This window comes from Microtus oregoni, unplaced genomic scaffold (assembly GCF_018167655.1).
Source record: "Microtus oregoni isolate MIOR12 unplaced genomic scaffold, Mior012 000060F_ref0000265, whole genome shotgun sequence".
Lineage (NCBI taxonomy): Eukaryota > Metazoa > Chordata > Mammalia > Rodentia > Cricetidae > Microtus > Microtus oregoni.
In genome coordinates, this window is record NW_024543870.1 from 861,052 (window position 1) to 874,164 (window position 13,113).

General features: G+C 47.4%; 1 protein-coding gene across 1 annotated transcript; it reads left to right on the plus strand.

The window, feature by feature from the left end:
- Positions 1-1,716: 1,716 nt before the first annotated feature.
- On the plus strand, positions 1,717-12,658 carry LOC121439327 (cell division cycle-associated protein 7). Its single transcript, XM_041639816.1, has 9 exons — positions 1,717-1,798; positions 4,693-4,815; positions 7,955-8,191; positions 8,572-8,655; positions 9,290-9,490; positions 9,835-9,972; positions 10,620-10,769; positions 11,152-11,288; positions 11,575-12,658. Exons 1-9 carry the CDS (start codon positions 1,778-1,780, stop codon positions 11,603-11,605), a joined length of 1,122 nt encoding a protein of 373 aa, XP_041495750.1. The 5' UTR covers positions 1,717-1,777; the 3' UTR covers positions 11,606-12,658.
- Positions 12,659-13,113: the final 455 nt, after the last annotated feature.

Below are 13,113 nucleotides of genomic sequence, written 5' to 3' on the forward strand. Positions count from 1 at the left end.
GAATGCTGCTGGGTGACAGTGACACACACCTTTAATCCCAGAACTCGGGAGGCAGAGGCAGGAGGATTTCTGTGAGTTTGAGGCCAGTCTTATCTACAAGAGGTAGTTCCAGGACAGCCAGGGCTGTTACACAGAGAATCCCTGTCTCCAGATAAATAAATAAATAAATAAATAAATAAATAAAAAGACTAAGAATGCTTTTATCAGAACTTTAACAGGCAAAGCGACTTGGATGTTCCCTTCATTCTGTGACCCCACGTGTTCTGTTTTACTTGCACAGAACTATATTCACAAGAACACTGCAGAAGGATAGTTTTATCTCATCGTTCACTTAGTTGTTTATTTGACCGACAAATGTTGATTGAGGACCTGGCTGCTACCAGGAATTTTTCTAAACAAACCAAACGCTGATTCTGGAGTTCTTTGTCTCTTGCACAGATGGAGGGTGACCTTTGGGCAGCTTCTTCCCATCCGTTGTCTTCCCACGTTATTTATTTATAAGGTTTTATGGTCAATATCTAGAGAAAACTGTATGTGCACATGCACGCATGTTTCCATGCTCTGTTCACAGCCATGGACTGTGGTGGCATCATACCAAAGGAAAGTTTTGAAATGAGGGAAAATGCTTTCACTTCAAGCACTGTTTTAAATCTATGATTATAATTAAAGGCTTTTTTTTTTTTTAAGGCATCACAGTTTATTCGGTTCTTTCTTCTTTAAGCGAGTGTTTTTTTTTTGCCCTTTAAAAGAGGGAAGCCTGTCCGGAAGATGGTGGCTCCCGCCTTTAATCCCAGAACTCTTTATCCCAGCACTTGCAAGGCAGAGGGAGGCGGATCTCTGTGAGTTTTAAGACAGCCTGGTCTACAAGAACTAGTTTCAGGACAGGCTCCAAAGGTAGAGAAACCCTGTCTTGAAAAAAAAACAAAAAGAGGGAAGCCTCACTTATTTTATTGGTGTGGCTGGTTTGACAGGAAGGGTTATGAAAAACAGGTCTTCTTTCAAACTAACCCGGGTAGTTTCCAATTTTACCTGAAGCAGCTTGTATCTCAGAAAGATAAATCTCTAAAGACTTTTACCCTCCAGGTAAGTCTTTTTGGACCTGCAAGGAATGTTTGCTACTTTAAAACCCATGAGTCAAGGGTCAAACAGTCGACTTCAGAATCTTTCTGGAAGCACCAAGACTTAACACAGCTAAAGACTTCAGACAGATAATGGTGTGGTTTGCTAGATAAGAGGTGCTACGCCCGGGATAAATCAGCTAGTTGTGGGTGGTGTCGCTGCTGGCTTCTTTGACATTTGTCCATTTTTAAAAGATTAAACCACAGCAGAAAAGAGAACGCCGGGGTTGGCTCTGCACGCAGTCTTTGCCAGCCCTCCCCTCCCTCGTGGCGCTTGCAAATCAGCGGGCCAGTTCCAGGACCACGGCAGTCACTTTCGCGCCACTTTCTCAGGACCGCGCAGCTTCATAAAGAAAAGGCAGCAATAAGTCCCCCAAATGCCATGTTTCAAAGCGCATTCAGCAGTTCCCGAGGACACTAAAGATTACGATGGTCGAAACCGCTTCGGTATTTTTCCCCCCGGGACTTGGGCTCTACGGACGCTGAGAGAGTAGTCATCTTAGCTGGCAGGACCTGTGAGCCGGCGCGGGAAAGTCGGCGGCCCCGCCCCTCCGGCGGCAGAGTGCGCGCCCCTCCTCTGCCCCGGAGCTCCCTCTGCTCCGCCTGCAAGTGCTTTTGGGCTCCCGAAGACCTGTCCCCGCTTGGTACCCGCCGCCAGCATGGAGGCTCGCCGCACGCGGGTGAGGCCCGGCCGGGTGCACTGGGGCGGAGTTGGTGGGTGGCTGGACGCCGGCGGGCAGGGGCCACTTCCCTCCGACTCCGCGGGTGAGCGCCGCACTCTTGTCCCACGGTGCTTCTGTTCGTCGCCAGGTTGGGGGAAGTCACGATTGCTTTTCTTATAATCTTTGCACCCAGGATAACTCTGGGCTAAGGTGATGCGCCTGCCGCGGGGTTGGCAGTGCTGGAGGAGCCTACGGTAGGTGCGCTCGTGCTACACGTGCGCGCCGGAGGCGGCGCGGGGGGGGGGGGGGCGCTGGTGGCTGGTGGTGGTGTCCGGCGGACGAATCCCCAGCCTTTCCGTCCCCTGGGACTTAGCTCTGCATTACTTGCTCACGACGGGTGCGTGACTTTTCACGCGTGCACCGGTGGCCCTGGAACCCGCTTCCTCTGCTCTGAGGCCCCTTCAACCACTCTGGATCTGTGGGTTTAGGATTGAAGGCCTTGTGAACATCTCTTGAGAACTTGGGTTGTGCACGTGGGGGAAGGTATTGTTTTAGTCCTAGGCTGTGACTGAGCCCAGTTCAAGGGTCTGGCGGTGCAAGCCGTGTATCACGGCGGTTTAAAGTGTGCTTCCTTGTCCCCTCCTCCCCACCCCTTTTCTACCTCACTGCAGCTGCGAGCTGCCCCGAGTGGAACGTTACTTTTTTGCTCCAACGGAAGCCTGAACTTAGGTCCTGCCCTGAAGAGGGTCGAAAAGTGAGGGGGATGGGCGGAAAGGAAGACAGTGACTTAAAATAAATATTAGAGGTTCGGGACCCTCTGGGGAGGTCTGGGTGAGTAGGCGGGGTCGTGGTTTGATCATTATCATTACGATTATCTCCGCCCGTGGGGAATTGGACTGAATGCGCATTTGGGCACCCGGCTGGAAGAATCGGTTTCACCCCTCCGAGTTTCAGTTTTCCTGATTTAAGTGATAGTAATAATGCCACCTTTGCTTCAAAATATTAAGCAAACATCGCTAGCAAGTCTGCCGTCAGTTTTCCTGATTTAAGTGATAGTAATAATGCCACCTTTGCTTCAAAATATTAAGCAAACATCGCTAGCAAGTCTGCCGCCAAGAAACGCTCGCCATAAATGGAATTAGAGTTATGTCTGCCAAGAAAGTTCACCCCAGGCGTGGCCATTTCCTCTGCTTTTCTGTGCCTTTTCCCTCTAGGATATATTTGGCTGGTGGATGACTTTTGGCCTGCCGTGGCTTGTTAAAGCTTAGCCTGTTTTCTTGGCTGACATGGAGGGCTAATGACATAGATTGATTAGAAAAGTGAAGAGACTCGAAGTCATTTAAGGAGCGGTGCTGTTTTAGGGGATCTCTTGGGTTTTGCGTTGTGTTGTCTTGGGCTTTCTCATCTGGAAAACGGAGCAGAGACTTTTGGGTTTCCTTTTGACTCCAGACAACACACTGGCTCGAGCATTTACTGTAAATACAGCTTCTATATTTTATAGCTTTACCCATTCGCCACATGGAATGAGGGGAGGTTGGGTTGCCATCATCTGGGAAATAATCTTTTTTTTTTTTTTCGAGACAGGGTTTCTCTGTGGCTTTGGAGCCTGTCCTGGAACTAGCTCTGTAGACCAGGCTGGCCTCGAACTCACAGAGATCCGCCCGCCTCTGCCTCCCGAGTGCTGGGATTAAAGGCGTGCGCCACCATCGCCCGGCTGGGAAATAATTTTATTGACTCTGAGAGACAGAATTTCGTGAGGAAGTCCAGCTCTCCACATCTAGGCATTCTCTCTCCCCCTAACGCATCTGGGCACTCTTGTGGAGCTGGTAACAGCTTGCCTTTCCAGTTTTCAGTGCTATTCCGTGAATCTATTTAAGACTATAAGATCTGGCCAGGTGATGTGGCGTGTGCCATTGATCCCAGCACTCGGGAGGCAGAGGCAGAGGCAGATGGATCTCTTGAGTTCCAGGCCAGCCTGGTCTGCAGAACTAGTTCTGTACCAGTGAAGTTACATTTTCTAGTGAACAGTACAGGGCTGTAAATGGGACTGAGTGGAGCATTTTTGTATCTCCAAGTAATTTTACCTTATGAAAACTTAAAAAAAACCACCTCTTCCCCATGGGCTGAGAATTGATCCCAGGACTTTGCCTACTAGGCAAATGCTTACCACTGGGCTCTACACACACACACACACACACACACACACACCATTTCAAGGCCTAAGGAGCCGTGAGAGGGCTCTGCATGAAGACGGTCATGGAGAGCTCAGCTGGACTTTGAGTATGAGTTGCCCTCTAACTTGGCTTCTTGGGCCATGTGTTTGTGGGCTGATAATCCTTGATTTGTAAGGGCCGTGCAGCACCTCCGTACCCCTCCTCACTGGAACAGGGCTGTTTGGATGACTGCCATCTTAAAGCACAGGACCTGCCCAATTTTTGTAGTTTGGGAAATTAGCATGACAGTGCAGCGCTCAAAGCCTACATAAAAAGACCTCATTAGCTTGGTTTTTGGCTGAAGGAGAAAACTTGCTCTGCCATCTTGCACTTTCGAAATCTCCTTTGAGAAGTACAGTTCAATCAGAAAAAAAATGAGGTTGGATTTTGGGAGCTGGCATTAAAGTCAGTGGAGCTGAATATAATGCTGATGCTTAGGACTATAGGGTGGGAAGAGAAGTACTGCAGATGTTTGGATAACTTGATAAATATCATTAAAATGTTCTCCGGGAGTGATCCTTTCTCAGAGTTTGACCTGAGTTGATTGGAGGGGGGTTAGCCATTGCCAATCTCATTCTTTCTCTGTAGGGCCTGGAATAGCAATGTGTTTGTCTCCTCTGCAGACTGAGAAAGATGTCTTTAGTGGTCCTGTGCTGCAGGAAGCATACCACTCAACAGTGTTGCCATTTCTCCTTGCAGCAAAAGGCTCTCAAAGTGAAGGACTCAAAGAACGTCAGCTATATGGAGCTGATTTCCATGGAAACGTCGTCCTCCTCTGATGACAGTTGTGACAGCTTTGCTTCCGATAATTTTGCAAACACAGTAAGTGCGGCCTGAGAATAAACAGAATTGAGTCTGCGATGCTCCAAATGCCCCAACATGCTTTGTGTGCGATTAAAACCGCTTGCTTTTTGCCTGCATTTCTGTACAGACGCTAGGAAAATATGGCATGCGCTGTAATTTCATCTCGCTCTTTGCTGTGGTTCTAGGTAGTAATTGTTGGAGGTAGATTAGCTGCTTGTTGTGTCCTTTTGAAATGTCGCCTAACCCAACAGGACTGATGACTCGCTGTAACAACTCAGAAATCATTTGTAAACCTCTGAAACGTTTTTCTTTGTAACAAAAGCCATTCTCTTGTAGTGCACTTGTAAATGTGATTTGCTCTCTGCACGGTTTATGGAAAATTGGTTCTTGAAAGAAGAAAAAAAAATCTACAACCACATTTATTTATTTCACAGAAACCTAAATTCAGGTCAGATATCAGTGGAGAACTGGCTAATGTTTTTTATGAGGGCTCTGATAATCTTCCTGCGGCTCTCCAAAGGGTGAGGTATGAGATGCATTGAGCCATTGTGGATTTTTGCAGAAACCAAGGCCAGATGTCGCTAACGAATTGGCCAGCATTTTTCATGCCGACTCTGATGATGAATCATTTTGCGGTTTTTCAGAGAGTGAGATACAGGATGGAATGGTGAGTTTGAGAAGTTCACCAGTATCAAGAAGTGAGGTGCATGCAGAGGCTGGAGAGATTTGCTCTTTGACCCTCCCATCCCCCCCCCATCATCACCCTCCCTCCAGCTCTCCTGTCAGTTCAGCTGCCAGACTTGTACCCCTGATCAAATGCTTTCTTCGCTTCTTAAAGCCATGTTTACTCATATCCTCTTTGTAGGCCTTAGACTTTTTTTTTTAAGGTTCCACAAATCTTGGAAATTTGTTCAACAAGGTTGGCTAGCCTCCCGATGGCTGTTAGCCTCAGATCTGGCCTAATCACAGGAAATGCATATGTCCTAGACTGCTTCCATCGGCACGTAGATGCAGGTACCCGGCCCAGTGCTGGCCCAGAGCTGACAAAGGCAGGTTCCATAGTTGTAGCTGTGCCTGCATCTTGAGAACTGCCAAGGACATCGTGTAGGTGATACCAAGTAGGGCTTCTGCCGCTTCTGTGTTTGCTTGCTCTCTGGTCCGCTTCGCCGGCCCGCATACGCTGGAGCGAGTGTAGCAGCCTTGGACTTTCCCCTAAGGAAGCGAGCGGGGTGTATATTACAACCACCTGCATGCTACTATCTTCACCATCTCTGACAACGGTCCCCACAGGCCACCCATCGGGTGACACTGCTGTGAGGGACAGCACTGGCCCTGGGACTATTTTATCACCGTCCGTAACAATGCATGCTTCCCCTAATCAAAGACTTTCGTCCCAGTTGGTGGCTGGGGACAGTGTGCAGATCTGGGTGTGACCCATTTGTCTGTGGCCTGACTGTCCTAGGCAGTCCATTAACTCTCTGTAGGTATTAACTTGTGATGAAGAAAGTGGCGGCTGATTGAAAGTGCTAAGAATTCATGACAGTTTTGTTTCATGACCTCCGTCCGGGAACAATGAAAGCTGCCCATGGGGATCCTTAGTGGGTACTGCGCAGCAAACCCAGGGCCTTAGACACGCTAAACATAGACCCTGCCGCTGAACTACATCCACAGCCCATTCAGTTTTTCGAGGGGCTGGGGAGATGACTCTGCTTGCCATGTATAAATGCTTAGTGGGTGTAGTGGCTCATCTGTAATCCCAGCTTCTCAGAAGGCAGAGATAGGGTCGCTAGGGCAAGCTGGCTGGCAAGACAGCTTGCATGGCTATGGCACATCCAAGAGCTCTCTGGCTTTGATTGAGAGAGCCTGTCTCAATCAGCAAGGTCAAGGGTGATTCCTGATACTAAACTCAGGCTTGACGTGTGCACACGTGCAAGAATGAGAGTAACGCTGTCGTGAGCAGTCCTGTCCAAAGCTTTTGTATGACTGTGTTCTTTGGTCTAGACCTAGGAGTAGGTGGTTGGGATTTCTAGAGACTTTAACTTTTGAGCAAGCTGTATTAGTTGATACGAAGTGGTATCCTATCTAGATCTTTTTGACATACAAAAAGTTAAGTTGTGCAGTACCTAGACTGGTCAAATTCAAAGACTAGAAAGATGGTGGTTGTCACAGGGACTGGTGGTGGGGAGAACGGATAATTTTTCTTTATTTGCTTGTTTATGAGACAGGATCTGGCAGTGTAGTGTAGAACTCGCTGTGTAGCTCAGGGTTCCTACATGTAGAGTTTACACACCCATACACAACCTACCATACTGTTGAACGAACCTGAAGTTTCAGTTGGGGAAGAGAAAAATCTTGAAATGGTCTGCACATAGTGATGTGCATTTTAATCACAATTAAAAATGAATTTGATATGGACAGTTTAGGAGATCATTTATTGCCATCGGAGGCATTGAAACCATGTTCGTGGGTGAGCATAGGTGCTCCTAGAGGACCTTATGAAAATGACTAAGGATTGGTTTTAAGGAAATGGGAAGAGGGCAGGAGTTTTTTTTTTTTTTTTTTTTTTGGTTTTTCGAGACAGGGTTTCCCTGTGGGTTTGGAGCCTGTCCTGGAACTAGCTCTTTTAGACCAGGCTGGTCTCGAACTCACAGAGATCCGCCTGCCTCTGCCTCCCGAGTGCTAGAATTAAAGGCGTGTGCCACTACCGCCCGAAGGAGTTTTCATGTTTTAAAAAATCAGAAGCATAGGTCTCAAGACTGTAAAGACAGTGTCTGAGACGAGCAACCGAGTGGAGCTCTTCTCCGTTGTATTCATTTTCAAGTCTTGATTTGTTACCCATGATCCTTGCTGTCCACTTACGGCTGATTTGTCCTTGTCTTTTATTCCAAATGGATTTTTTTGTTGTTGTTGTTGTTGTTGGTTTTTTTTTTTGAGACAGTGTTTCTCTACGTAGCTTTGACTGTCCTGGAACTCACTCTGTAGGCCAGGCTGTGTTCAAACTCATGGAGATCCACCTGCCTCTGCCTCCCTGAGTGCTGGGATTAAAGGCGTCTGCCACCGCTACCCGCCCCCCAAAAGGATTTTGTAGTGGTCTTTGGTTTCGCTTGTATATGCCAGTCAGCAGGTCCTTACCAACTCCCTTTCTCTGGTTGACTAGAGACTGCAGTTGGACAGGGAAGGCTGCAGGACCCGAAGTCAGTGCCGTCCCTCGGGACCTCTCAGGGTAGCCATGAAGTTCCCAGCACGAAACCCGCGGGGGCCAGCCAACAAAAAAGCTGTCCCCTCAAAACCCCCTGAGAACTCTGCAAATGATTCCCATTCTGACTCTGAGGAAGAAGACGGTATGAACTTTCTGGAGAAGAGGGCTTTAAATATAAAGCAAAACAAAGCAATGGTAGGTGTTTGGATGCACCCGAAGGAACCCTTTCCGGCTTTTCTCTAAGCAGTTGAGTTTCTTCTACCGCTGTGTTTGCATGTAGCTGTGAAGACGTAATGATGTGTTTTGAATGTTTATATTTGTTTTTATTTACGTGGGGGAAGGGGCTCTGCTATGCGTGCAGTGCCCTTGGAGGCCAGAAGAGGGCATTTTGTATCCCCTGGAACTGGAGCTAAGCCTGGTTGTGCGTTAGCATGTTGGCGCTTGGAACTGAACCCGGGTCCTCGGCAAGAGCAAGTGCTTTTACTAAGTAGAAGGTTGAGGGATAGGCTAGTATTATTCCCACAAATTGCCTCTTGTCACCAGTTACAATTGCTGTTTACTTTCTCCCCCTTTAGCTTGCAAAGCTGATGTCAGAATTAGAAAGCTTCCCTGGCATATTCTCCGGAAGACATTCTCTCTCTGGTCATGGATCCAAAGGTGTAAGTGCTTCTTCCTGAACTCTTGTTTTGGACACGCCCAGAACAGATCTCTGAGATTTTAGAGTCTTGTTTTTGTATGGGGGGGGGTGGGGTCATTAGAAACAGCCCTTTTATTTTTTTCTTCTTTGGTTTTTCAAGACAGGGTTTCTCTGTAGCTTTGGAGCCTGTCCTGGAATTAACTCTTGTAGACCAGGCTGGCCCTGAACTCACAGAGATCTGCTTTGCCTCTGCCACCCTTGACCATGCCCCTTTTGATGGGTTCTCTCCATACTAGCAGCAGGGAAGATTGATAACTTGTTTCTGTGTACTCAAGCAGCATATTTTTTTCCTACATGCTATATGCAAAATAGGGTTTTTGCTTGTGTTTTGTTTTTGTTTGCTTTTGATTTTTCAAGACAGGGTTTTTCTGTGTCATAGTCCTGGCTGTCCTGGAACTCACTTTGTAGACCAGGCTGGCCTCAAGCTCACTGAGATCCACCAGCCTCTGAGTGCTGGGATTAAAGGTGTGTGTGCGACCACCGCTTGGCTCAAAATCGGTCTTTTTAAGACATATTGAGGTAAAAGTACACAGAATTTCTTTGTCAAGTCATACCCTACTAAGAAGTGGATCTGTATTGTGTGTTTCCTTCACCAGTCAAAGTCCCCTAGAAGACGCACATTCCCAGGCGTGGCTTCCAGAAAGAACCCTGAACGGAGAGCCCGGCCTCTTACCAGGTCAAGGTCCCGGATCCTGGGGTCTTTGGGCGCTCTGCCCACAGAGGAGGAGGAGGAAGAAGAGGAAGAGGATAAATACATGCTAGTGAGGAGGAGGAAGTCCATGGATGGCTACATGAATGTGAGTCCTCCTCCATGATATCTCCTGTTTCCCCTCGGGAAGCTTAGCATTGAACACACAGCCTGAGGCCACTCCACGCCATCAACGCTACCTAAGCCATTAATGCTACGTAAGCGTCCTTCATTTTGTTCTCGGACAAGAGCCAGATTTTCAACTTCCCAATATTTGTAAGAATTGTTTCTACGCTTCCGGCTAGTTATCCTGACAGTAAATTATGCGGGCTGCCCCCTCTCTTCATGAGCCAGAAAGATTTCCCAGACTGAATTTCCTGTGAAAAGTTTTACACGAAGCATCTTGAGATTTAGGGCTACAGAGAGGAACTCGATTTCCTGCTTCTTCTGCAGGACGACGACATGCCCAGAAGCCGTCGCCCTGGATCCATGACCCTCCCGCATATAATCCGCCCTGTGGAAGAAGTTACCGAGGAAGAGATCAGGAACATCTGCAGCAACTCTCGGGAGAAGATCTACAACCGGTCGCTGGTGAGTGCCCCGGGGTTGTCCCCCTCCAGAGGACAGACAGCCCCTGTTTTAAGGGTGCCTGCCACACATGGTATATGTGTGGTCTGGACATTCAGCCCTGCACGTTTTTTGTTTTTTTATACAAGGGAAGAAGAGTTTTACAGTATGCCTGGAAAGTCTGCAGTAGGGTTATATCTTCTTAACATAGAAGTTGATTCGTGCAGCTTGGATTTACTGTGTACTGTTAGGGTGTGTGTATCGGTAGCTACTGGAATGCAATGGTGAGCCAAAGGGGTTTGTTGTTGTTGTTGTTCAAATGGATTTGGGAGAAGAAAAATGGATTTGGTGGCATTTTTTTTCCTGTGCTGGGGATCACACCCAGGACCTTGAGTGTGTTAAACGTGTACTCTGGTCTGAGTCGCATCTCCTCCTCCTCACCCCAGTAGTTTTGATGACACTACTATCGTCCCACCAATAGAGTGGGAAGCCTTGCTTGAGGTACTTATTTTCATATTTGTGTGTGCGGGTGCTAAGTGAACTTCAAAGATCGAGTTTCAGGTCCCTTATTAGAGTGTGGGTGTTCTTTGTGTCATTTTTTGTTTTGTTTTGTTTTTTCTCTGCAAACAGCAGCAGGTTTTGCTTCTTCTCTCATCTGGTCCTCCTTTCAGGGTTCTACATGTCATCAGTGTCGCCAGAAAACCATTGACACCAAAACAAACTGCAGGAACCCAGACTGCTGGGGCATCCGGGGCCAGTTCTGTGGGCCCTGCCTTCGAAACCGCTATGGGGAAGAAGTCAAGGACGCTCTGCTGGACCCAGTAGGTGCTGGAAAAGATTGGGGGAGGGAATTGAACTCGCGGTGTCAGGAGTCCATGTTGTGGTTCTGCATGGATGTAACTGTCCAGAGAGCTCAGGGCTGCTGCTCATAGGTCGATTCTGTGTGTGTGTGTGTGTGTGTGTGTGTGTGTGTGTGTGTGTGTGCCAGGGCTCTAGAACCCAGGGCTTTACATACGCTAGACAAATGCTCTCATGCTGAGCCAGAAACTTGGATTCCTGTTTTATGACTTAGTTATTCATTAAAAAAAAAAAGTCACAGGGTAAATGAGTTGATGCTGAGTACTTGAGTGGCTAAAGAAACGGAACCAATGGATGGAGGTGAAGGGATGCTTAGCCTCAGGGTGCTTTCCCACAATTCTTCAGAACTGGCACTGCCCGCCCTGCCGAGGAATTTGCAACTGCAGCTTCTGCCGCCAGCGGGATGGACGGTGCGCCACAGGAGTCCTCGTGTATTTAGCCAAGTTTCATGGCTTTGGGAATGTGCATGCTTACTTGAAAAGGTAACCGCCATGTGTTTTTCCTCTTTCATGTCTGAGTCTTGGTTGCATTTATGCGCCTTAATAAGATGATAGACGTCTGGAGAGAGGCTCTCTCGGGGCAGGTTAGCGGAAATGCGTCTTCAGTTGAGCAGGCCATGGATATAACATAGGTTGGATGACTAGTACTCGTGTGTTGACAGTATATATGTTAGGGCTCCATTTTTTTTTTTTAAGAAATAAATTTGACTTTCCAGAGCGAATTATTGGTTTAGAGCCATCTTGACATCTTCCTCTTTGCCCTTCACAGTCTGAAGCAGGAATTTGAAATGCAGGCCTGAAGATCCACTGCCTGCTCTCGGCTTCTCAATGCTGTCTTCTTGACGCTGTCGTTGATGGACGCCCATCGCCCTTAGAAGTCAGTCAGATTAATCTTGTGGGATTCACACTTGTTTCGGGACCTCATACCGCTAGTTACTCTTCAGCTACATGTAGTTCCCCAAAGTTTGCCCTGGCCCCTACCTTGTAGCCTCCCCACTCCCACGGTCCTTTGCCACCACTTGAGTTCTTCTTAAAGTGGCAGTTTTCGAAAGCAGATTTGTTTTATTGGTGTTGAAATCGTCTCAGGACACACCAGTAAACCCAAGCACTTAGGGGTCCAGTAGTGTTGGGAACAACGGTTCTGCTAGATTGCAGAGAACAAGTCCCTCCACTTGTTTGCACAGAATCGATGCTTGCTTAGCTAAGTCTTGCGTGCTGTCGGCTGACGTTTGAAATGGATCAGGCCGAGGCACAAACAAAGGTCTGGAAACAATGTGGGAAATTAGGTGATTGCTGGGAAGTGGAGTAGCACATTGAATGACTTTCTGGAAACACAGAACTCCTTTGTGTTGTGCTCAACGTCCACCCTGTCGCAGTGGAGACTCGATTGCTGCTAAGATCGTCCCTAAGTTAGAGTGGTCCATCTATGCACAGTCTCCAAAGGTTTGTGGTAACGTGGTACCAGAATTACTTAAACTGCTGTAGAAGAAGCCTTCTAGGAAGAGAAGACGATCCGTCTCTGTGATGGGCCGATTGAAATCTTGCTGTGATTTCAGAAACTTAAATAGCTTCCTTTGGTTCCGGAAGTTTCCTGAAGAGGATTCCCCGGGGGTTGTGTCCAGGGTTTCCTTTAGATTCTAAACAGTTTTGTGACAGTGAGCGGTGACCTCTTAGAGATGGGTAGCGAGCTACCCCTGCCAGTTATGGGCAGATGCCGTGAGTCGCCCCCCGCCCCTTTCCTGTCGCTGTGTCCTGCTCTGTTTGTGATGCTCGCTGGGCCTTGAATCATTCGGTGTAAATACAGCTTTTGCTTTCTAATGCTTTTATACAAAGGTTTTTATTTTAATAATAAAACATTTTGCTTAAGCTTGTGTGTTTATTTTTGCTTTTTAAAAATCAGTATTATTGTACTTAGTCCCCTTCTCCCCTTGTGTTTTGAAAGGTCATTTCTGCCTCTTCTACTAAAACTTTTCTCTCTTGGCTTAAGTTTCTGATGCCCACAGGCAGCTCTTTTGAGCAGGGTCCCATTTGATGATGTGACTCTTAGCAGAACACGCGTGTGCTTGGCAAGTCTTGTATTGTTTTCCTTTGTTGTTCACAGGACTTGCCCACTTTTATCAAATACTTAATAAATGTGTTCCACGCCTTGAGTTTTCAAGACTGTAAGAACCAGAACATACAAAAGACAGAAACACTAGAGCAGGTTGTGATGGTACGAGGAATCCCAGTTCACAGGAGACTGGAGCAGGAGGATTGCAAATTTGAGGCAAGCCTCAAAAAAAATTATTATTTTTTAGAGAAGATTTTG

Coding starts and splice junctions, on each gene's coding strand:
- LOC121439327 (XM_041639816.1), top strand. CDS start 1,778: ATGGAGGCTCGCCGCACGCGG. Junction 1,799..4,692: donor TGGAGGCTCGCCGCACGCGG/GTGAGGCCCGGC, acceptor TTCTCCTTGCAG/CAAAAGGCTCTCAAAGTGAA. Junction 8,656..9,289: donor CTGGTCATGGATCCAAAGGT/GTAAGTGCTTCT, acceptor TTCCTTCACCAG/TCAAAGTCCCCTAGAAGACG.